Here is a 25,296-nt window from a genome sequence, read left to right on the forward strand (position 1 = left end):
TGTCTGTATCGCTACCTCATAACATTTTTTGTTTAGATTAATCTGGCTTCAGTTTGTTAGCTATAATCTACAAATGGTATATGTTATTAAAAGCAAGGAATTTCAGTCAAGACAGCAGTGATTAAATCACTTAATGTAGTAAAGGGAAAAACAATATGCAAACATCAAGCTCACCAAAATGAGAAAAATCCAAATCCAGATCAGCGATTCAGTATAAAAAAACTTAAAGGAAGCAAGTTATTTGGTTGTATTCAAGCAACAACTGTGATTAGAAGCATAGGTGATATTGCATGTACAAGTTGTTGAATTTTCCACACACTTGTAATAGTTAACATTTCGTGTATGTATTTCTGTATTTTCTCTCTCCAAGATAATTCTTCATGCTACGACGGAAAAACCTTGAAGGCACTTGTATGAAGCTGATGGTATGTATAATGCAAGTAATATAGGTTGCCTTGATGGTCCCCTTGAGGGAAAAGAAATGGTCGCAGGGAAGGAAATCGAGTGAATAAGAACCCTATCATACTATAGCAACTTCCTCATTCACCCAACCTTCCTCCTTTGTCTTTTGACCCCCCCTCCTCAAGTGGTCATCAAGGTATCCCATTTTGAAAGCCTGGTTGGCGTGAAGAGGGCTGTAACAGGGGCATCTCACAGGAACCCTTCCAGCAGTGCAGAGAAGCATAGCAGAGAAAGATGGAATGGTGAATTTGACATAATGTGGGTTTACTTTCAAAATGAGACCATGTAATTGTAGTATATTCTTTGGAACATGAAATAAATTGTTTGTGATGCCAGTCCATTTGCTTGTTTAGACATGTCATACCTAGGTAACCATCAATGTTTGTTGCAGACAGTCACTAGGCAAAGAATGAAAGTAAAAAGAAGCAGTTTAAAACGCCAAAACTATTTATTCTGATATCTTCACAAAAATGTAAGTCCAAAGCCTTGGTAAAATTTACTGTTAAATTTACAGCTTTCATTCTTATTCTGTTCCAAAGGAATAATAATACACAATTATTTGCTGCCATAAGAAATCTTATAAAAATATGATTGATATTACTTTGGTATTCATGGTTAGCAATGCAACTAAAAATCTGCACCTTTCAAGGCTCTAAACTAAATGCTAAACATTCTAATAGCTTGTTGATGCATGTTGATACTGGCTTCTAAATGCTAAGAAAAACCTATTACATATGAAAAAAAATCACAACAGTAGCTATGGTAGTATTGATAGAGGAAAGCCACATGGACATAGCTTCAAAACATTTTAGCTATCTAAATAAAACATTACAAACAAACACACACAAACTTTTTCAGTCATGGCAGAATAAAAAAAATAATAATAACATGAAGAATACACACAAAGTACATACATATATGAGAAAAGATCCCTGAATTGACATGGTTATAAATTTTGATCCCTTCCACTGAATGGCACTTCCAGGTCCAGTAATGACAAATACAATTCCCTATATAGCCTAAAATGACCATATATAATATGTATTAATATGTAACTGACAGCATTCGCTCAGGTGAACGGTTCACCTCAGTAGAAAAAATAAAACAAAAAACTGATGATATAAGTAACCTATTCATTTAAAAAACATTACTTTTTCTGAATGTCTCTAAAATCAGGAAGATCCCCTTGCAAAGATGAGCACAGAAAGGCTGAACATGACTCTTTCATGCAAACTGAGGCTGGGTAAGCAGATGTTTACAAAAGAAAAAGTATTCTTCTCAACTTAAACTCATGAACTCCCAGTCTACTTCCAATTCCTAGATATCAGTAAATTGTAGCCTTAAGTAAATAACTCTTTCAAAATGGATAAATACCAGAAACTATCTTCAAATTAGTCTATCCACAAGACTCATCAAAGAATTCAATATAGCATCATTTTTCTCTTCTTTTTGGAACGTGAGTAATGTACAGATACCAGACAACAAAAACAACCATTAACAGCTTCGTGGAAATTCACATAAAAAAGTAAGTATAAAATAACCTGGGACATCTTTTTAAAAATCAGAAAACTCAAGGCTGTAAACATTCTAACCATGTAGTAGAGATTATGAAAAAGGATTCATAAAAAACTTCAACACTTATCCACAGTTTTACCAAAAGCAATGAACAGCATACAGGTATAAAATATGTACAATTTTTACATATATTACTATGTACAATATACTCCAGGGATTCGACTATGGATTCCAAGTTCTTAACAATTTTACTTTTTGTCATGTCGCTCTTTCTTTATTTGTACTCCATAATGGGAAATCCAGCAGGTGAGTTAGGAGGTCACATTGTCCTACAGGTCGTCCATGGAGAATCTGGGTGGTGGCATTCGTGAATATTTGAGTCTAATGAGGTCGGCTACTTCATCTATTATGCTCAAAGACTGAAAGAAATCAAACGCATTGAAAATTTATTTGAGGACACAAGCATATAACTTGTTATGATCAAATAAGACACATTGAAAAATTATCTCAAATGTAGGGGAAAAAAACTTGCTGAAAAAATATACTCCTACCATTCGTGTCTGTAAATCTTTGGTCCTATAATTCATCTTAGAGATGCAATGAATTACAATCAGTCATCTAGACGAGTTGGTTTTGAACCAAATAAAAAAACAACTAACATAATTAACAATGTAATAATGTTTAGACTGACATAATGAACAGCAGGAGTACTGGATAGTTAAAGAGCAGGTATATCAGTGGTTTTATTCAACTTTGATGCAATGATTGTAATTATCCAACCCTCGGGTCGCAAGTTTGGTAATAATAAATAATAATAATAATAATATCAGTGCCCTACCTTGTCCAACATCTCCTTGGTGTGGGCAGCTGACAGACAGAACCTGGCCCTGGACTCAATGATAGGAGTGGCAGGAAAACCTACTACAACTGTGCCTAAACCACGCTTCAGTGTCTCACGACCAAATCCTCTGAAAGTGAATAGAATATTTACCATCATGTGTGTACTTCTAATATAGTACTTAACCAGAACTGAGGCAAACTGTTAACTGTATCACTTGGAGGACCTCGTTACATAAATAATGCATCCATCCTGATGAATGTATAATATATAATAAGCTTCATTCAAGTCAGCTGGACAGACAAGTAAACTGGAAAAATAAAATGCACATAAGTAGCTCCTACAATTCTACAATATTTGCAGTAATGACAGAAAGGAAATAAGCACTTTTGTGGCCACAGATGCATTTGCAGGTGTAAAACTGTTACTGCAATAAAACAAAGAGCTAAAACATGTTTCCCCTGACAAGCCATTAGCACTTACGCGATCTTGGCGGGCAGGAATAGCAGCATGGGGACCACGGGAGAATCCTTGTTGCCATATACAATCAATCCTTTGTCTTGCAACTTCTGGCGGAAATAACGGGTATTCCATGCAAGCTGTTTAATTCTTTTTTGCCCTAAAATGTAACATGTCAAGTTAGATATATCAATGTGAACAATATATCCTAAGAGATTTGTTGGCAGTTAGCTACAATGGTGCCTTTAATAACTTTTAACAGTATCTTATACCTTAGTTAGTCCAAAACAGAGGATTAGACAGGATCTATTATAACATACAATATATTCCTTTGTGATCTGACAGTCAAAATTTCTCTGGTAACCCGTTTGTCGCTTTTAAGCCACACAATTAGTACCTTGATCTATGACACCCTTCTCCCATGATAATCTTCCCATTAAGTAAATGTGATCTATACTGTTAGATACACTGTATTGTAAATTGTGCCATAAATTGTGTTGAGTTATGAAAGCTATCTTTACCCAGCAAATGCTATGCTATCTTAACCAAGTCACTAAAATAATTACAGGCAAGTGATATGTCTGTGTATATTTTGTTTTGTGCCCCACTGTATTATGTTGTACCTTCATCAGTGCCATCCTCCCCCATGATAATCTTCATGGAAGTAATCACCTGCTGTGTGACAGGGGCAGACATACTGGTTGCATAGATTGCACTGTGGGAATGGACACGCAAGTAATCTATCAGCCTCTGGAATATTAACATTGACAATTATAATCTGCCTATTTACATTTACACTGTGTCACCTATGTATAAATTACCAAACAATATGCTATATTTTTCCAAGCATTACTCCCTAGGTATCAAATTCTTCTTTAATCCTCCATCCCATTCACCCTAATGTCCTCTACATACAGATGGCATTAACCAGACTGGTAGTACTACTATCTGATCAAGAAAAAATCCTCACAAATATCTTTTAATTAAATTCCAATAAGCCCCATACGACTAGATTGGCTTTTCTTGGTAGGAATTCACAATTAGAAACCCAGTTGAAATGTTGTATACTAAGCACAGCTGAACAATCCTCCCCCTCCCCCTCCCTGCGAAAATTTGTCTCATTTAACATTCACTTACCATTCTCAATCTATTCTAGAACACTTGGTGTATATTTTTTTACAGTTTTAATGTTGTTCTGTAATGAATGTAATAGTTTGAGAACTGTTTTTGGGACGTCCTTCAGAATGTCCCAGAACAGATTAAGAACATTTTTCATCAAAAGAGAAAAACATTATGTTCTAGGACAGACTGAGAACCGTAAGTGAGAGTTTAATGTGACAAATTTTCCCAGGGGCCGTCCCACCTTAGTTCCTGCTATATATCCTCCAGCTGCACCAAAACTTTTGGTAAACGTCCCCATCATTATGTCTACGTCCTTGGGATCACAGCCAAAATACTCCACAATTCCTCGCCCAGTGGGACCAATAGCACCTATACTGTGAGCCTCGTCTAAATACAGGTATGCCTTGTACTTCTTTTTTAGTCTTATCACTTCAGGAAGTTTAACTATAGAGCCTTCCATGCTGAAAAAACAAAAACAAAACTGAACTTGAATCACAGTATAAAAATTGACCATCCCATAGGAATTTGCCCCCTTCCATAAAACTTTTACCGTTAACATAAAAAGTTTGCCTTCTTCTATTTATTCTTAAATATTTTAGCTGGTGATTACTTTTATTCATTTCCTTTCTTGTTAAATACAAAGAAACCTGAATAGTTTATGGAAAAAGATGTTATGGAAATGAAAAATAATTTTCACAGGACAACAGTAAAATATTTTATTATTAACTTCTGCATCTGTCACCTGAAAGTACTGGTAGATAAACAAAACACCAAAAATGGTTGCAGGGATAAATACTCTCATTAAACAACCAAAAATAACCCAGAAGCATCATTATGTTGATATTAGTGCCTCGGCAGAGTGCATTTAAAGGTATTATAAATCATTCAAACTACATCAATGGTTAGAGCTCCTTGCCTTACCTGTAGACTCCTTCTACTACTATCAGTATCTTCTTCCAAGGTCTGTGTGTTCTGGGCTGCCCATTCACTACTGCATCTCTTAATTTTGTCTCTAAACTATCCATATCTGAAATTCAATTATTCATATCTTGAATGCAAATTAAATTCAGTACAAAGTTGCTTACAGTCTAGCAGTGCAGAGCCAGTACAGTTCCATTTTTTATAGAAGACTTGAAATAAACAGCCACTCGGTGCAATATCTGCGTGCATATGCTCCTTCAATAAGTCTACTCACCATTGTGTTTGAAGACCTGAATTTGGCACCCAGCCAGTCTTGATCCAAGGACAAGGGAAGCATGATTTAACTCATCACTAAGAATTAATGTACCCTGAAATACAGAAAAATAAAATTGTGGTCAACTTATTTTACATGCCTTTCAGCATAAAATTACACGTAAAATATACTGATAAAAGAATTACCATATATAATTACCAATGTTACCATCTTTAACTAGCACTAACTTGTTCTTAGTGGTAACTTTCTAATATCAGGCTTTCTTTTAAGGCTCAAATGCGAGCTAGGATGCTGTTGCATTGACCCAGTATGTGGCTTGATAAAACTTGTTGTGGCCCAATATTTCTAGCGTGTGTATGTTTTTTCAATTTGTTCATCATAATACGATGATTGATGTACATTTCCACTGTACATGCATTAACAACATTAGCCCTTTTACGCATCAAAAATTTAAGAGCCATGTTGAAACCTTGTTGCTTGGCTATATCCTAGCAAATAGCACACAATTAGCACAGTCATTTTGTATGATGCTCATTGACATGCACACCTCTTTCTACTTCAAATTATTTTCAAAGTTTTTTATTACTAAATTCACTGAAAAGAAAGGAGTTTTGCACATCCTTTCATGCAAATTTTCTGTATATTCCTACCATTTTTTTTTTCTTATTTCTATACCAGGCCAGACAACAAGGTCTACACTTACAATTAGTACTGGATTTGAGCCTTACAAAAAGCTTTAGAGATTTCAGTCTCAGTGTCCCCAAAACAATGTGCTAATAACTTACTTTGCCCATCAGGGTGGGAATGTTCATTGAGTTAGTAGCAAACCCCATACCAAAGGTGATGGCTGCCTCACATCCAACAAACCTGGCCACTAAATCTTCTAGTTCTTTGTGAATATCCGTTGATCCTGAAAAGATAGTATGTTATTTTTTAAATCTAAAACCATTCAAGCTCAAGCTTCTCTGATCTTCTGATCATGGGCCTCTTCTTAAACCTGTATTTGAGAGTGAATGCTTGCTGGGGGGAGGGGGGTTCTCTCATTATTTAAATGTAAAGACAAACATAAGTAGCAAACAACAACGTAAAGACAATTTGTCAAAGAAAATTTTCATAAAACATGATACAACATAAATTAATTGATAACAGCATTCTGCAAATATTTTTAAATGTAACCATCATAATAAAAATAACGACAATCCCTAAGTCAGCCTTCAAATAACATTAGATGTGAATGATGTTGCTGTAACCAAATAATTCAGATATTGCATGTGTAAAAACCACAAAGCATACTTGGTATTGGTAACTACCACAATATGCTTTACACAATGTTCACAATCAAATATCAGAACAGCACTCCTTTTAATAATCCAGGGATTTGATGACAAACTGTAGGGCCACTGACCTCATTGCAATCCACATTGCCGACCCAGACTTTTAAGTATTTTGGATCAATGTATAACATTAGACCTTATATCTAAGGTATTAATGTCAGAGTAGGAAATGTGTGGACAGCACTGCCAAAAGAGAGCTTAATATCCAAAACAAACTTTAGAAATGATATCAAACTTCCCCAGAGCAACAGTTGATGTAGTTCTCTATGTACGGAAGGCATGGGGACTGACACACTGACACAGCCACTGAGTGAGAGGCTGGATACAGCTTACAGAAAGATGTTTGGAGTGGTACAGAACATCACCCTGTAGCAGCAAATGAAGTTGGACAACCAAAATTTACAAGAAGAAAGATGGTTCAGATTCAGTGGACACTGACGGAGGAGCAAAAATAAAGTTGTACACAACTCAATCTTATGGAAACCAAAGCATATTGTTGCTCTGCTGGCAGTTGCCAAGGAGATTCCCAGGTTTCTACTATCCACCATGGAAAATAGAGACCAGCAGAGAAAGAGTCAAACTACGTAGTAGTAGGAGAGACAGACCTAGATGTGTCCAGTGAAAACAAACCTTACCTAGCTCTTGTCTGGTACTACATATTCCCACGCCATATTTCCTGGTGGCTTCCTCTGCAGCATCAGCACACTGGCCCTCACTTTGAGCAAAACCCAGGTAGTTATAGGAGCCCATGTTGATAGCCTTAATCTTCCTCCCCGTGAACCTGAAGATGAAGTTGAATATTAATCACTTAATACACTGCAAATACAAAATTAAAATATCAACATGTATGTATGAGATAGTGTATGTGTTAGTGTGTGGGGTGATTTCTAATACAAATGCAAGCAACCAGTAGTGAATGTTTTGCTCGCTGGAAGAGTAAGCTGATTCGAGGAGGTAGATAGGATGCTATCTACTTCCTTGGCTGACTTCAGTAAGTGAAGAAGGCAAATGTAACAGATGCATAACTTCATTTCTTAACTTCGTATTTTTGGTTCAAAATGAACACCGCTTCCATTCAATGTGGCACACCCTCAAAGCATTTCTTTATTAATCCCCAGCATGAGATAATCCTCACAGCTTATTGCTTGTGTGACAGAGTGCTTCAAAACCATTTTATCTACGGCAGGTGTGAATTCACCTTAATATGTCTCAAACTGATCTAAACATAGCACACAGGATTTGTACTGTCCTGGTATGAACCATGATGACACCAAATAGTCTGGAGCAAACAAACTTCACAACAGAGATAAACTGCCCTCCCATTTGATAAGCAGTCCCTTTGTTTAAAAGCACTGACTACCAGTAGGTATACCATGTAAACTAATCAGGGGAATGCAGGTTGTAAATGCATAAAATGCTGGAGCCTGGATCCTTTATGGAGATACTGAGACGATGTTTTGCTTGAAAAAATGTGTATTGGTGTCACATGTTCAACTTGCATATAATAGATAGCTTCACCATGAATGTTACCAGATCAACAAATAGGCAATTATCAAACTATTTAATTCCTTTTGATTTATACCCATCTTTTAATACTTTACCCAGCAAAATACAATTAAACCACAGACAAAGTTTTGTTACAGTAAGATTAAAGCCATGCTGCATTACCTACCTAAAAGTCAGACCACTGTCATTTGTTTCTCTCTCACAAATTTCAAACTCTGCTCCTGGCACTGAACAAATAGGCCTATTCCAGCAATCACGGATTCTTCTGTAGATGTTACGTGTGTAAAAACTTTCCCAACTCTGGTAGAGTGGTACAAACCCCTAATAAAGGAAAAGAAGTACAACTTTTTAAACATTTATGAAAATGTAAGAACCATCAACAAAAATTGGGCAAAATAGTCAAGTGACTGTTAAACTATACAGGTAGTAAACGAACATTTTAAATGCACTTTTTCTAGCATCTTTTAGTTATTTTATTTAGAATGCCTGTATAGAACTAATTTCTTAGACTGATATATATGATATCAAAAACTGAGTAAAATTAATGCATAAATTCAATTTTATAAAAACATTTTATTAAGAAAAAACACTAATGAATACATATCAAATACCATACTTAAAAATATAAATGCAATAATAATAAAGTACTCAAAACCAACCTTTAAATAATCCTTAGCTGTAGGAAGGGTTTCAGAGGGATATATATAGCTTCTAAGAAAATCACGGAAATGTCCATATAAAACAAGTACTCCATAACTAATGTATGTCAACACTGCTATCACAAGTGGTGTTTCTTCAAAAGACTCATAAAACTTCTCCTTCCATGACAGCTGAAATAATTGAATATTATTGATTTAAGACATGGACTAAAAGGAAAAATTAAAGCTCACATAAACTTTTAAATCATTCATCAATGGCTCAGAATAATTCATGTTGGGTTTAAAACTCAAATGGCATATTTCAGTATGTCACATATTTATTCTTAATTTCACCAAACACCTTAATGTGGCTGAAACATTTCATTTGTGGGCCAAAAAAATTATATGCTAGATCCCACAGAGAAATAACCTCATATAAATGTGCCAAATGTACATTACAACTGGGAGTACATGTTCTAACCATAGAAACAGATAACATGATAATTCACAGATATGACCTAACAATACCTCAAATGTTCACAATATTAGGTAACCTGGCATTAGCAAGCTACCATGTGTACAAAGGCTGCTTTCAAGACTAATGACAAGTACAGTTGGTGTATCTGTCAAGATTACTGGTATCTGGTTACATCACATACGCTAAACTTCATAGAGGAATTCTAGCTCATATTCATATTAGACGAATGCCTTTAGCTGATACAATGAACAACATTATGAACTTGCTGAACTTATTCAATGATGTCAAAAAACTGATGCATATATACTATTACTAGTAGTTAAATAAAGCCAAATCATCAACACTTCGATTTTGGTCTTAAACCAGTAATTATCCATGGGTCTTCATTCAATTTTGACTAACATTTCATGCAAATCTTTTAGCTTATTTGCTTTGAATTATAAATGAAAAGTACACAATAAACTGATTAATTAAACTGCCCCAGCATTTCCAGGGTGCCATAGTATAATTTAAACTGCCTCGAATTTAACAATGGCTCTTTAAGTTGAGTACTATCCTAATATTTTTTGTCTTAACCATATCCACCATTCATTAATATGTTTGTTATGAATTAATATAAAGAAACTAATTAAATACTTAAGATATGAGATGACAGTGATTAGGTTGGGGTCTTGAATTTACTGACAAGGTCGGCCCCAGGGGTGTGGTCTATACCCCTCCCACCAGCTTGGGCAATAATCAGATCAGTATCTAATGGTGCATTCCCATAGATTTTAGATCGATCTATCCCCATAGGGAGTCTTACTAGATTACTGTCAGATAATCCGGCTTAAATGTCCGTCCCGCCTACTACAAGCTGTAAGGGGGTAATTAACTTTTGTGCCCGCTCGGCTGACAGCTATTTAGCGTGAACCCCCAGGGAGTTAGGTCGATCTAGTTGGATCGATCTAAACTCTGGGAATGGAGTCTAACACTCTATTTATACCTTTAATCACTGTTTCAATTTTGATGCATGAAATTATCTGAATTGCCTCCAGCGTATCTAAAATATTGAATTCTCTGTGAAAATTGATCTAAATATTGAGAAGCGATATGTATTTGTAAAATTCAAATTAGAAGCCCCTAGATTTATATATACAGGCAATTGCTTTTACGCAACACCAGATGACTCAGTCTTTTACTGCGGCATGAATTGTAACCAAAGCAATACAAACGCCGGATCAGGTGATCTGATACAAAATCAGGCCATTACTGGATATATGGTAGAATGTAAACCCATAGTCGCTCTAACCAAAAATCTTTAATAATACTAATGCCGGGTTGGTTGAATCATTACTATTAGCACAAGTGTAACTAAATGTTGGGTCACTACTAGTAGTAGTACTGTTTACTTTGCATTTACGTAAAATTGGTCTACTGACTTCAGAGTTGTATTTAAATTAAAAATTTGGATAGGAGCATTATAATAACCAATGTTATGGACTATATACCTCATCTTTCTGTTGTCCTTTAATGTGACCATTCTGATGATGTCCATACCCATTTATGTATCCGTTTGGCACCTTTATCTTGGTGCCGTTAGAGAGCGACCCATCCCCATCCATTCTCGATCCTCGAATATCAGAGCTGTCACGAAAACATGGATTAAGAGACGGTTTGCTTCTTTTCGTGAAAACTAGTGCTATGTTATTTTACAGTAAATTTAAGTTTTCTAATTCTAATAAGATTTTAAATATGATACATTCAGTCGATATTCGTTTGAATCGTAGAAACATTTACTGGCCGCTTCGCGCAATCCTGGTTTTATATGATATGCGATCTGGGAAGGTATATGACGTCATTCTCATATCTCGAGCAGCCATTCTGCAGGTTAACGGGACAGAGGAACAAAACAAAATTTTGCGAGCAGACTAACCTTTTGAATTTCAGTGCATTTTCATAACCTTGCTCTTTTGGGGACAGTATCATGGATCCTTTTGAGAGTCCAATCCAGAGCAACGGACAAAATGAAGACAACAATTTTGGAGATTTCGAAAAGGTAGAACCTGTCAGTACCACCACCACGGAAGAGGAGGACATGTATTCTGCCGCAAAACAGCCGGAGCAGGAGGCGGCGACAGGCGATCTTTTGGGTAGTTTCACTGAAAGTTCGTCAGAGAAAACAGAACCTATTGCACCTCCCACTTATGAGCCTGAGCCTGAAATCACTTCTACTAGAGAGCCCACTCCACCTCCAAGGAAAGAACTGAGAGGGGGCAAAGAACCTTCCTCATTTCCAGGTGAAATTTCCCAAATCGAAATTTACAAATTGTTTTATCCATTTTTGTTTGTCACTGGGATCAAATTGTTTTTACATTCTAAACCAAAACTGCTTCGTTGATTTTATGGTCAATAAAAAAATATTTAGTTTAATTTTTTTAAGAAGTCCAGTACATTAATTTGAAAGTTGGCATGATTATTTTTTATTCTGAATTCATTTTTGTGAAATTTTACAATTGTACAAAGCAGTGAAATAACTTCTGTTAATCATGTTAAGTGAAATCTCACCATAAAATTCATGTAAATTAAAGGTAAAAAAATATACTTCTCAGCAAGACAGTTGGTGGTACTGCTGCTGACCATGTGAACTTGGTATGATGGACTTTGACCCTGACTCATCAATTGATGATGCTAACTAGCCTAATAGACAAAGTATATGTTACAAATAATAGTTGACTAGACAGTGTCATCCAATTATCAAATTATAATGTCATTTGGCTGGTTAAATTCCTGGGAGGTTGTGGGAAAGCATGTGTCATTGAATTTTTATGTGTGATTAAAACATACATGTTTGTTAGTAATTGATATGTGTGATATTATTTAATTGAGCACAGAGTTGTTGTAGTTTTTGTTTTTGATAGTCATGTTAGTGGAATCTTAACTTAAAATCATGGTGTGAGATTCACTTTTGTGAGGAGTCGTGCACAGTCTTACAAGTTAATTATCCCTGTACTTTCGAGACAAAAGTTGGGGATAATTGCACATTTACTTTATTTTGATGTTTTTTTTTACAGAAAATTTTTTCTTCGATTTTGTGTGTAGCTGCAGTGTATACTAATGAATTGATATAAGAAAATGCTTACCCTCAAAAAAGACTTACATTATTTGCTACGTTTGTTGTATTTACACATTGTTTAGATTGAATTTCTGTTGTGTTAACATTGATATGAAAAACTGATTGCTGTCTTTAGAAAGATTTTACGAAAGTGTCAGAAGGTACCAAAATGAGTTTATAAATTAAATGAACGTTCTCTTTACAGCTTCTTACTTCTTATGTTACAAAACTTAAGGACTGTGCAAGAATACACTGATACATGTTTTTGCTGTATTTCCAGGAGGATTTGGAAAGAACTTAAAAATAGACCCAAGAGGTGAGTTCTTGTGTCCAAACAGAAATAGGTATCATACCTCAAGTTAACTATCCTATTTATAGATACAAATATCATGTGAATGCTTAAAACCAACTTGAGAATAGTAAAATGCTTTGATATATTTCAAAGTAACAGGATTTGGATCCAAACAGCTTCTATAGCCAAGTAAGTTATTATTAATTAATCAGTGGAGTTTAGTAACTTGTATCATCATACAGATGATTTGAGGGTTACTTATGAATATTTAGTGCAGTTGCACAACTTAACAATTATCATATCCTTATGTAACAACCCATTAAGATTATCTTTTCCTAAATTAGAATTGGTTGTATGTATAGCATTCCAACTTCATTAAGTTAATTGGAGCCAGTTGTCTTCAGTAAAAAAAAAAAGGCTAAGTTGTTCAGAAAGTAATGATACAAAAAATATGCATGCAAAAAGAAATTGCTGTCATTTTTAGTTCAGGTGAAGATGATGGAAAATTAAGTGTAAGGTATAAGTGTATGGTATTGCATTAGGCATTCATCCCTGGATATTGATCTTATGAACTGGTTTAAGTAGGGTTTCAGGTCCATCACAGAACATATTGCACACAATATATGGGTCAAGCAATAAATATATCTGCATGCTCATTTTAATAGTTCTTAAAAACTGGTCAAGATTGGATTGAATTAGATGTATGTCTTCTCATTTAAAATGGACTTTGCTCTAAAGAACACAAAATGGTTTGAATTATTGTACCACCAGCGTTAGCGCTGGCGGTACACATGGTTTCGGTCTCGTCCGGATCGTTCCGCCGGCTCCGCCGGCTCCGCCGGCTCCGTTGGCTCCGCCGGACGGCTACCGTTACCGCTTCTCCTCCTAGACGGTAAGGCCCCCCATACCCATCTCATGGATTTAGGTCACCTATAATCTCAACTCGTTCCACGTAAAATTTGGGCTTTGTCGGTATTGGGGTCTGGGTGTGGCACTCATTGCAATGCACCCTTGTCCAAAAATGGCAAAATTAAATGCTAATTATCTACCCTACGGAAGGAGTTACGGGAAAAATTTCTACAGACGGCTTTCCAAAAGTCATATGTGTAGATTTCAAATATACCCTCGGATTTGACCTTTGACCTTTACTTCAAGGTCAAATGGGCCAAAATTTTCAAAAAAATGAAATTTTTTACGAAAAAAAAATTTTTTGCCCTGTTATTCAGACACCACACAGACTTAACCAATAATATTATTGGAAAGTGTTACCCTTCAGGTCATCTTTCATCTCCGTGAATTTGGGGTCAATCGGTGCATTTTCACAGGAGTAGCGGCCATAAGATACCGAAACTGAAAACTGTCTCTAATTCGGGAACCGTTAATGCTAGAGACCCATTCTTTTTTGCATTTTGTAGAGCATGTAAAGCCCAACACTGGAGGTGGTCTCGGTTTTTTTGTATTCCATACGGTTTTCGAGTTACGCTGTATCAAAAAGTACATATTGGTGGTGAAAGGAAAATGTACGGAAGCCCACTGGTGCCATATGTAGAAAAAAAAATTATCTCGAAATTTCGAGATACTATTTTGAAATTTGAACAAAAAAATTTACCACCAGCGTTAGCGCTGGCGGTACACATGGTTTCGGTCCCGTCCGGTCCGTTCCGCCGGCTCCGCCGCCATGTTACCGTTACCGCTTCTCCTCCTAGACGGTAAGGGCCCCCGTACCCATCTCATGGATTTAGGTCACCTATAATCTCAACTCGTTCCACGTAAAATTTGGGCTTTGTCGGTATTGGGGTCTGGGTGTGGCACTCATTGCAATGCACCCTTGTCTAAAAATGGCAAAATTAAATGCTAATTATCTACCCTACAGAAGGAGTTACGGGAAAAATTTCTATAGACGGCTTTCCAAAAGTCATATGTGTAGATTTCAAATATACCCTCGGATTTGACCTTTGACCTTTACTTCAAGGTCAAATGGGTCAAAATTTTCAAAAAAATGAAATTTTTTACGAAAAAAAATTTTTTTGCCCTGTTATTCAGACGCCACACAGACTTAACCAATAATATTATTGGAAAGTGTTACCCTTCAGGTCATCTTTCATCTCCGTGAATTTGGGGTCAATCGGTGCATTTTCACAGGAGTAGCGGCCATAAGATACCGAAACTGAAAACTGTCTCTAATTCGGGAACCGTTAATGCTAGAGACCCATTCTTTTTTGCATTTTGTAGAGCATGTAAAGCCCAACACTGGAGGTGGTCTCGGTTTTTTTGTATTCCATACGGTTTTCGAGTTACGCTGTATCAGAAAGTACATATTGGTGGTGAAAGGAAAATGTACGGAAGCCGACTGGTGCCATATGTAGAAAAAAAAATTATCTCGAAATTTCGAGATACTATTTTGAAATTTGAACAAAAAAAATTTTTATCTCGAAATTTCGAGATAGCATTTTGAAATTTGAACAAAAAAAAAATTATCTCGAAATTTCGAGATAGCATTTTGATATTTGAGCAAAAAAATTTATCTCGAAATTTCGAGATAGTATTTTGAAATTTGAACAAAAAAAATGCTATCTCGAAATTTCGAGATAATTTTTTTTTTCAACATATGGCACCAGTCGGCTTCCGTAAAAATGTGCAGTACGGTAATGGATAATAAATTTTGAACTCCGGAAAAATAAAACATAATGCTTGGCAAAGCAGACAACTTGTGGTCAAAAATGACATTATTTTATCAAATTTAAACTTCTGCAACTTCAGAGAACCTCCCATTTCAAGAACTTTGACCAAAATGACCTTTTCTTTATTTTAATTAATTTTTTCTGTAGGAAATTTATGGCACATTATGGTAACTCCAAAATTATAACATTTAGTCCCTTATATCTCCAAAACTGGCAGAGATAGGTCCATAGTTACTATTGAAGTTGAATAGGAAGTCATATACTGGCAATCTTACTGTGACCTTGACATTGACCTTTGACCTACTTTTCACCATGAACTGAACTTTGCAAATTTTGCTTCCCTTTTATCTCCAAAACTGGCAGAGATAGGTCCATAGTTACTATTGAAGTTGAATAGGAAGTCATATACTGGCAATCTTACTGTGACCTTGAAATTGACCTTTGACCTACTTATCACCATGAACTGAACTTTGCAAATTTTGCTTCCCTTTTATCTCCAAAACTGGCAGAGATAGGTCCATAGTTACTATTGAACTTGAATAGGAAGTCATATACTGGCAATTTTACTGTGACCTTGAAATTGACCTTTGACCTACTTTTCACCTTGAACTGAACTTTGCAAAATTTGCTTCCCTTTTATCTCCAAAACTGGCAGAGATAGGTCCATAGTTACTATTGAACTTGCATAGGAAGTCATATACTGGCAATTTTACTGTGACCTTGAAATTGACCTTTGACCTTCTTTTCACCATGAACTGAACTTTGCAAATTTTGCTTCCCTTTTATCTCCAAAACTGACAGAGATAGGTCCATAGTTACTATTGAAGTTGAATAGGAAGTCATATACTGGCAATCTAAATGTGACCTTGAAATTGACCTTTGACCTACTTTTCACCATGAACTGAACTTTGCAAATTTTGCTTCCCTTTTATCTCCAAAACTGGCAGAGATAGGTCCATAGTTACTATTGAAGTTGAATAGGAAGTCATATACTGGCAATCTTACTGTGACCTTGAAATTGACCTTTGACCTACTTATCACCATGAACTGAACTTTGCAAATTTTGCTTCCCTTTTATCTCCAAAACTGGCAGAGATAGGTCCATAGTTACTATTGAACTTGAATAGGAAGTCATATACTGGCAATTTTACTGTGACCTTGAAATTGACCTTTGACCTACTTTTCACCTTGAACTGAACTTTGCAAAATTTGCTTCCCTTTTATCTCCAAAACTGACAGAGATAGGTCCATAGTTACTATTGAACTTGCATAGGAAGTCATATACTGGCAATTTTACTGTGACCTTGAAATTGACCTTTGACCTTCTTTTCACCATGAACTGAACTTTGCAAATTTTGCTTCCCTTTTATCTCCAAAACTGGCAGAGATAGGTCCATAGTTACTATTGAAGTTGAATAGGAAGTCATATACTGGCAATCTAAATGTGACCTTGAAATTGACCTTTGACCTACTTTTCACCATGAACTGAACTTTGCAAATTTTGCTTCCCTTTTATCTCCAAAACTGGCAGAGATAGGTCCATAGTTACTATTGAAGTTGAATAGGAAGTCATATACTGGCAATCTTACTGTGACCTTGAAATTGACCTTTGATCTACTTTTCACCATGAACTGAACTTTGCAAATTTTGCTTCCCTTTTATCTCCAAAACTGGCAGAGATAGGTCCATAGTTACTATTGAAGTTGGATAGGAAGTCATATACTGGCAATTTACTGTGACCTTGAAATTGACCTTTGACCTACCTTACAATGAACTTAACTTTGATTGCACCATTTTTAGTTATATATATTTTTTGCATATTTTGAAAATTCTTGTTGATTGCATTTTTACAGCTTGTCAAGCACAAGACTGGTGGCTGCACCCCTTATTTTGTGTATGTGGGGGTCTACACGAATGCGCTTGCTCCAGCTGGTGGTACAATATTCGGAGGCGGTATCGCCTCTCTGATCCTCTAGTTTCTTTTATTCTTGCCTGGAAGATGTTCAAAACATACTTGATAAATTTCAGGCAGAATTTTGTATTTGTTAACTTAGAGGTTTGTGTCTCTCGAGACATCATATTTCTATTTTAAAAGCTGAATGACAAGGATTCAGCGGCAGTATTTACAGCAGTTGACTTATTCTGGGAAAAGTAGGTCATTGCCATTTCTTGACTAATTAACATTTCATTTTTGTTATTCATAGTCATGAATTTGTAATGTTATGCATAGACTAGGGTTTGATTTATTAATTTTAAACCACTGAAGGCAGTGCCTCCTATCTCGTTATCATCTCAAGATAGATAACCTGGCCACTTCTTAATCACGGCAGTAAAAAAAATAAAGTGTCAAGTCATGCAAAATCGTCATAAAAGGTAAAAATACTTATCTCATAAAGGTTGACATGCCAGGATGCATTATCTGGCTGGTGATCACTAAGATATTTGTTCTATACATCATGTTAAAAAGCATCATGTAGAACATCTTAAACAGCACAGCATTATAATGCAGTAAGAGATAGGCCAGCTTATACTACCTGACTCGGGTACAGGTTGATCCTTTCACACGTGGCACAGCTGAGCACACGAGGAGGACTGACCAAGCTGAAGGTTTGATTAGCAATAAGAGATTAATCATTGGAATTGCAAATGGGGAAAAATAATGCACAGAAGGCAGCATCTGCTACACCTGAAACTACTGAAAAAGAAGATGGAAATGGTAGGCAGACTTTTTTGTAGTAATTTGCAGCATGGGTGCACATCTGTTAAGGAGGTGCTCTTTTGCTCCCTTAAGTATTTAGCATGTATCACACCATGGATAGTACTGGCTGCTACATCTTTCTACATCACGTACTGTTTGCACAAATCAGTCTATATAAACTGTTCGAGGAAACGGGCGTGTACAGAATATTGCAATGTTGAATTTTATTGATCCGTACTGCCCATAACATGGCGATTTCACCATTGGTTGAACAATGTTAGTTTCTACATTTGCGATGGATCAATAAGTTGCCTCCATTATCCCTTTGTTATTTGAGTCACAGCATACTGAGTCAGACATTGAGAGTGTCTAATGCTGCTTCAAAGCATGGAAAATGAGATTCTTCATGTTAACTTAAAATGTGCTAAATTTCTACCAATAAGGGTTATCGTCATATAGAGGATGATTAATAGATCACCATGCAGAATAATTGAATACTCGGGCATATAAGAGTAGAATTTTAGATTCAGCTTGAGCCACTTCATTAGATTATCATATGGTGTATTTCAACTTGGATAACAGTATTCCATTTTCTTGTCTTGCAATCTGTGACTAATATAAAATGCTAGTCAGTTCTGCTGTCTGCCTTGGCAGAGTAATGTGTTTTGATGACAAGCCATATTAAAAAAGCTCGAGCAGTCTTGAACAAAAGCACTTATAACCCGAGGGATTTTATATCTTTTCATGGTTTATTCTTGTGTAAAGTAGTGGGTTATGAATGCATCCATGCATAACTATATAAAGTATCTTTTGCTAAGGTAGACCATCATCTTGTGGGATCTGAAAATCAATCTTCGTTTAGCTCTTTTAATATACGACTGTCTGAAGACCGAAAAACTGTATTAAAAAATGTCCAGTTTGATCAATGAGCATTGCATTTAGATGTTAAGTGTGTGTTGAGACTTTTTTAAAGTCATTGATCAGTACATTATCATGGGATAAGGTAATTCAGGTAAACTGTGAAATCGTTCGAGTTGTTCTCGGCTCATGCTAGCAAATAAAACTGTACCACTGGATGAAAATAAATTGTAAATTAGAAAAATATAGACTTCTTAAACTCCTTTTTGCCAAGTAGCCAGTCTTTGGGCTGACTATAAAAAAGAGATGCATCTTCGAGTAATGCATGCTAGCATAAGCCCAGTACACAAGGAAGCAAGTTGTATGGATATTATTTATTGGGAATTGGAAGTTTCTCTTTGATATACTTGATAATATGTGGTTATCATGGAGCTCTGTGGTATCTTTAACCGTCAGCACCCTTTCTTTCCCAGGAGACACATCAGAGACTTTCGAAGTCCCTAAGGCTGGTAAAGTGAATGTGTTCAGATATTATTGCACCTGCTAAAGGTAGAAAGGGTTAAAAAGGGCATCCCTGTTGTCATGGCAACAACTATTTCGGTTTGATTGAGAGCATTTGTGCAGTGAGGGTGAACATTCCAAGGTGTATTCACACACAAGAATGTGGTCTTGAGGCACTCTTGTCTTACATCATCAGTTGTTATAGTTATCATATAGGCTATAGTTCAGTGCTTTAATGTATAAAAATGATGTAATTTTAAGAGATGGCATAATTATAATAATAAACTGATGGTGCAAGGAAAAGATTGCTTCAGCAGCCTCCCATTGGCAAGTGTTACTGCATTCTCGTACTTGGCAATGTAATCCTACCGCCACCAGACTTATTTGTTGCCCTTTTAAACCCATTCACCTTTTGTCAGACACCTCGCTGCTTCTTTGTTCATATAGTAACACTAGGCTGGGTTCTCAAAGCAACTTTTGCATGTGGTTCTGTGTATTATATTCACCAACAGACACTAACACAGACCTCTGAACATTAATTTTACAATTTACCACTTATTTTATCCCTTCTCATTCACATATATCTTACGGACAGGTGAGACTGTAGTGCAGTGGAATTTTTATCATAGTCCGGTGATTTTCTGAAATATGTAATTTACTATGGTTTGTATTGTATTGTTGATTGCAGTTTTATTTAGCATTTACGGGTGGCTACCAAAATATTTAGGTCATTTTAGTGACCAGCTAGACTTTTGCTGCAAGTTGTGTTGAAAATTGAAATACTTTCATAACACTCCAACATGACAAAAGTTTGTGCAGTAACAAAATTGAACATTTATTTTAATTTCTCAACATCTTTCCTCATTGCTTTGTAGTGTTGAATTTGATTCCGCATATAACTTTTATATTTGAATTGAATTACACACATTTTTTTTAATCTAACTAAACAACTTCAATATGATACTGCATGGGAGGTGACTGGAACAGCAGGTTCGTGTCAGGTGAAGGGCATGTAAAACAACATCTGAAATGTATGAAATTTAGGGGGCTGGAAACTCTGCTTTATTATTATTATTTTATTATAGGTAGGGGTGATGTAGTAGGTAATTGGCAGGCAGATTGTTTCTGCATGAAGCTTATTTTTAGACAAACATACTGGTGTGGAAAAACTTGAAGTCAATCATGGTTATTTGATACATGTCAGTAAAAGCGTTAGATTGTAGAAAAGTTGTGTGTGGAGTGACGGCCTTTAATCTCCAGTATAGAAAGTATTGTGATTTTTCCCACCTACTTTTGTTTCAGTTCTGGATTTGATCTACTGGCGCGATGTGAAGAAAACTGGGGTTGTGTTTGGCAGCGTCCTGGTCATACTGCTGTCCTTGACCTCCTTCAGTGTCATCAGTGTCCTCGCCTACGTCTCCCTGGCTGCTCTCACTGTCACCTTTAGCTTCCGTGTCTACAAAAATGTCCTACAGGCTGTGCAGAAGTCCAATGAAGGACACCCGTTCAAGTAAGATGCCTAATTTGTTCTTATGTAAGATTTTGTCAGGAGGCACTTCAGCATGAAATTTTTTCTTGTCACTTTGCATTTTGTGTTTCGTTGAGGAAAGTCATGGCGCAACTTTTTTTAGATGGATATATTAGTACTATAAATATTGTAAAGAAAAGATTGAAAATTTACTGACATTCATCTGTTAAGTGTTTGTAAAGGGAGTTTAAAATTTGGTTACTAGTAAGCTTTATGCCTTAGTCCAAATTTTCTTTTCCTCAGGGTTTGGCTTGAGAAGGACATCTCTCTTCCTGAGGACAAGATGCAGCAAGCTGCAAGAGCCCTTGCACAACACCTGAATGAAGATGCTGTTCGTCTGAGAAGACTGTTTTTGGTTGAGGATTTGGTAGATTCCGTCAAGGTAAATAACAGAGCATTAAGAATACTACGTCATCAATACAAGTAATCTATAAGACACTGTATATCTCACTGCAGGAGTGTATTTAATTAAGGTGAAGTGCTTTGGTCTTAATTCTGCCTGTGGATGGGGATTATTTCAGAAGAAGGAATTATTGTAAGCACAAAGGGATAACTTACTGGGTAGAGTCTGCTTATGGGTGATCAAAGATAAATATTTGAAGGATTTTAGATTAAAAGTTTAAATTGTTGCTCTTATGTTGCTCTCTGTGTCTGAGTATCCAATCAAGTAGTATAAAGAGAGATATATACATGAACAAGCTAAATGGGTTGGTCTGTATTTGAAACCCTTGAAGCCCCATTTGCCATAACCTGTATCTTAGCTCTGTGTCTATGCATTGCAGAAAAAGTGATTGAAATAAGTCAAATGTTTTGCAACAAAATAAACCATATTACCGAAATGATAAAGAAAAAATAATAACTATTGGAAGTGACTGAAATTGGACCAAAAAAGTAGTTATATTTCAGCGGCTCACACTTCCTATATGTAGCCTTGGAGTTAAAAAGAAATATCTTTGTACATGTTAATCTCTTCCCTTCACCAATGTTTCCGATACTTAAAGTAGAGTCTAGCCATGCACCAGACCTTGATCAACCTGGTAAATATATCTGGAATAGCTTCATACCATTAACCCTATCTGGGATTCGCAAAAATAGAGATTGGAAGAATTCCACTGTGGTTTTGTCAGCTTGTAAATCAATATTTCATCTCCTTATTTTGCAGTTTGGTCTTCTGTTGTGGGTGATGACCTATATTGGGGCCTGGTTCAATGTTATGACTTTGGTCATCTTAGGTAAGTTTTGATCTTTTTTTTAATTTCTTCAATTTTTTTTTTTCTTTAGTGTGATGTTTGTTAAACAGTGCTTCAAAAAGAAAAAAAATGATCTTTCCATTTTTGTCTAGTGACTGAGAGTGGTGATTCATGTTGTTCCCAAGAGATGTTCAAGCCGTAGCTATCATAATTGATTCAGCCAATATTCATTTATCAGATGCTCATGTAAATGCAGTCTTCAAGTGCAATAAAATGATTTAAGTCCAGCCTGCGTGTGTCTTATTAAGAGATAAGACTTGTAGTCTGTACATAATAGCTAGTTTCTGACAGAACTTCATTGTAATTTTATTTTTAAAAATACTTTACTATTTATTTGCAGCTGTAGTTGCTGTTTTTACATTACCCAAGGTTTATGAAACATATCAGGTAGGTTTGGATAAAGTTATTGCTTTGCTGCTGTAGAATTAATCATCATTGTAATGTAAGCTTGGTGATTTACGAGCTGTGATGCACAAGCTGTAATTATGGCCTACTTCTAGTAGTGGCTGTCATAGAGACCTGAAAAATTTGACAGAGTGCTTTGATGTTCTATTGACAGTTCTTTATTATAGAGAATACATATGTGGCAAAAAGAAAATTATTGATTCATAGGTGTAAATCTAAATTTGGATTTAGCATTAAAGTGCTGTTGAGTCAACTCCATTGCAAAATTAATTGGTAGCAGTGCTTCCTATAAATGATGGTTTGCAGAAACCTTAAAAAAGCAGGATAAAACCAGTTCTTCAGTCTGGATATGTCGATGCTAATATTTCAGTTTTACTTTGCATACCTGCTTGCTGTTACAGCTACTGCTTGTTGTTTTTGCAGTGCATTTTGCTTGTTACTTTCTATTGAAATGTTGCTTCAAAAGATGTAAAAATCTGGGATCTTTTCACCTAGTCAAATTTACCTCAAGAAAAAAAATTGCTCCTTCTCACAAATCATCGCTTGAATTTAAACTTTTGATGTTTTATATAATTTCCAATAAGATAATTTAGTTCTTATTGTCTGACATAACTGCCACATCTTCCTGTTTACATGAGAAAGAAATATTGGCATAGGAAATGAATCAAACTAGCAGTGATTAAATAACATCTTATATTTTCTGTTATAGGTTCAGATTGATGAAGTCCTGGATAAAGCTAAAACCCAAATTATGAATGTAGTGGAGCAGTAAGTTGTTTTTCTTTAATATTTTTCAGCTAAAATTTATTTGTTTGGAAATCTGCAGCTTAATAGTTAAAACAGAATTTAGGTTACAGTGATTCCAAGTCAAGGTTTTGATAATTTGACTTACAGGTGATTCATTGAATGATGTTACATTTCAGAGTGAAAGCAAAACTCCCTTTCCTTAACAAGAAGGATAAACAGAAGACACAGTAATTGAGAGGCCATGGACCCTTGTTTGTACAATACAGTAATGAAGATTTGAACAACACACTGGGGAAGCTGAATACCAAAGTCTAGCAGAGGGTACCCAAAGGAAAAGCAAACTGTGGAACATTGTACACTAGATGGCATTTGACGCAAGCTGAGCCCAACTCTTGGTCCATTTCAATTTGGATTGATGTACTTTGATGTTGTGCCCAAACATGGGACTGCTGTTCAATGTGAATGAAGGTGGACAAGTGTGTTTAAATGTGAAGACAAATTTTGCAAGTCTGCTATTTTTCTTTCTTTTTTCATGTTATTTATTTTTCACAAGGTGACATGCACAGTGGGATGTGATCTTCAGAGAAGTGGCACCCATTTGACAGTTGTTACAAGTACAAAACTACAAAAAGATTTGCTTTGAGCAATTACCTATTTATGCAGGACTTATAGTTATTCTTATACCTTAGCTCTAGGAAGAAAAGTGGAAGTGTAGTTTACCTAGAAGAATGGTACTCGGAAATGATGTACAGTAATGTTTACACTTCTTAATAAGCTCATGATTTAAGACACCTGCCAGAACCCTCAGTTAGTCTTAGGTTTACATTGTTTTCACATTGACTTTTAATTACATTATGTAACATTATATTTCATTGTTTTTTGTGCGTTCTCTTTCCTCAGTCACAGTTCTTGTAAGGTGCCAATCTTAGTTTAACTTGTGGCAGTGGCCACTCATGCCAAGCAGGTTAGGTACAATCAAATCTATACGTTATGCTTCATTATATGATCTCCAGATTTATTAGAATGAGATTTAATTGATAAGGGAACTATCTTGAATTACGTAGATCTGCTTGATGATAAATGTGGTTGGAAAGAGGAGTGTTGACAGTCTTTATATTAACCTGTTGTGCTACATGGTGATTTCATACAAAATCCATCTGTAAACCTTAGCTTGATTGTTGGACTTGATTATCTATGATCGTAACATAAGTATGGATATGAAAATGTATACCTGTATATAAATGTGGTCTATTTGATAAGTTTCTTAACAAATGTGAAACCCAATGCATAAAGAGAAGATAGAAATTGCAATTATTTGGAAAGTTGCACACAGAAAACAGATTTTGATGGAAATTCTTTAAACAAATTTTAGTCTACTTACCCAAACTGACAGAATTCAAGGGAGGGATTCCTACCGAGGTAGGATGTAAATATATGAAAATTAAAATATTTTGAAAATGAGAAGTGTGAGTATGAACATTTGAACCATTTGTGGCGCTGAATTACTTTTTGTACAATACAGTTTGAACATCGTGTTTTGTATAAATGTGAGCTTGAAGGATCTTCTTTCCTGTATATGATTATTCATAGATGTCAGTCTTTTCTTTAATCCACTGCTTGCAGCCTATATTGTAACTTAGCCCAGTGTTGTTGAAATAAAATACGTAACTGAGTTTGTCAACATCATTGATCACA

The 25,296-nt window shown here is 35.7% G+C and overlaps 2 protein-coding genes across 3 annotated transcripts; one reads left to right on the plus strand and one right to left on the minus strand.

Moving 5' to 3' along the window:
• Positions 1-891: 891 nt before the first annotated feature.
• Positions 892-11,227, minus strand: LOC106173331 (serine palmitoyltransferase 2-like). The gene is made up of 12 exons (XM_087005468.1): positions 11,038-11,227; positions 9,091-9,261; positions 8,598-8,752; positions 7,561-7,706; positions 6,377-6,501; positions 5,592-5,685; positions 5,318-5,423; positions 4,638-4,857; positions 3,898-4,024; positions 3,299-3,434; positions 2,816-2,945; positions 892-2,396 (listed from the first exon to the last, which is right to left on the minus strand). Exons 1-12 carry the CDS (start codon positions 11,149-11,151, stop codon positions 2,307-2,309), a joined length of 1,614 nt encoding a protein of 537 aa, XP_086861594.1. The 5' UTR covers positions 11,152-11,227; the 3' UTR covers positions 892-2,306.
• A 144-nt stretch (positions 11,228-11,371) lies between these two features.
• Positions 11,372-25,274, plus strand: LOC106173327 (reticulon-1-A-like). 2 transcript variants are annotated; one of them, XM_013554433.2, is made up of 9 exons: positions 11,372-11,826; positions 12,922-12,957; positions 19,644-19,679; positions 20,974-21,181; positions 21,443-21,581; positions 22,362-22,431; positions 22,790-22,836; positions 23,564-23,622; positions 23,778-25,274. In XM_013554433.2, exons 1-9 carry the CDS (start codon positions 11,514-11,516, stop codon positions 23,830-23,832), a joined length of 963 nt encoding a protein of 320 aa, XP_013409887.2. In that variant the 5' UTR covers positions 11,372-11,513; the 3' UTR covers positions 23,833-25,274. The 2 variants fall into 2 exon arrangements, with proteins under 2 accessions (XP_013409887.2, XP_013409888.2); XM_013554434.2 differs by lacking the exon at positions 19,644-19,679.
• The last annotated feature ends 22 nt before the right edge of the window (positions 25,275-25,296 follow it).

This window comes from Lingula anatina, chromosome 2 (assembly GCF_051362555.1).
Source record: "Lingula anatina isolate TDL-2025a chromosome 2, LinAna3.0, whole genome shotgun sequence".
In the NCBI taxonomy this organism is placed as follows: Eukaryota; Metazoa; Brachiopoda; class Lingulata; order Lingulida; family Lingulidae; genus Lingula; species Lingula anatina.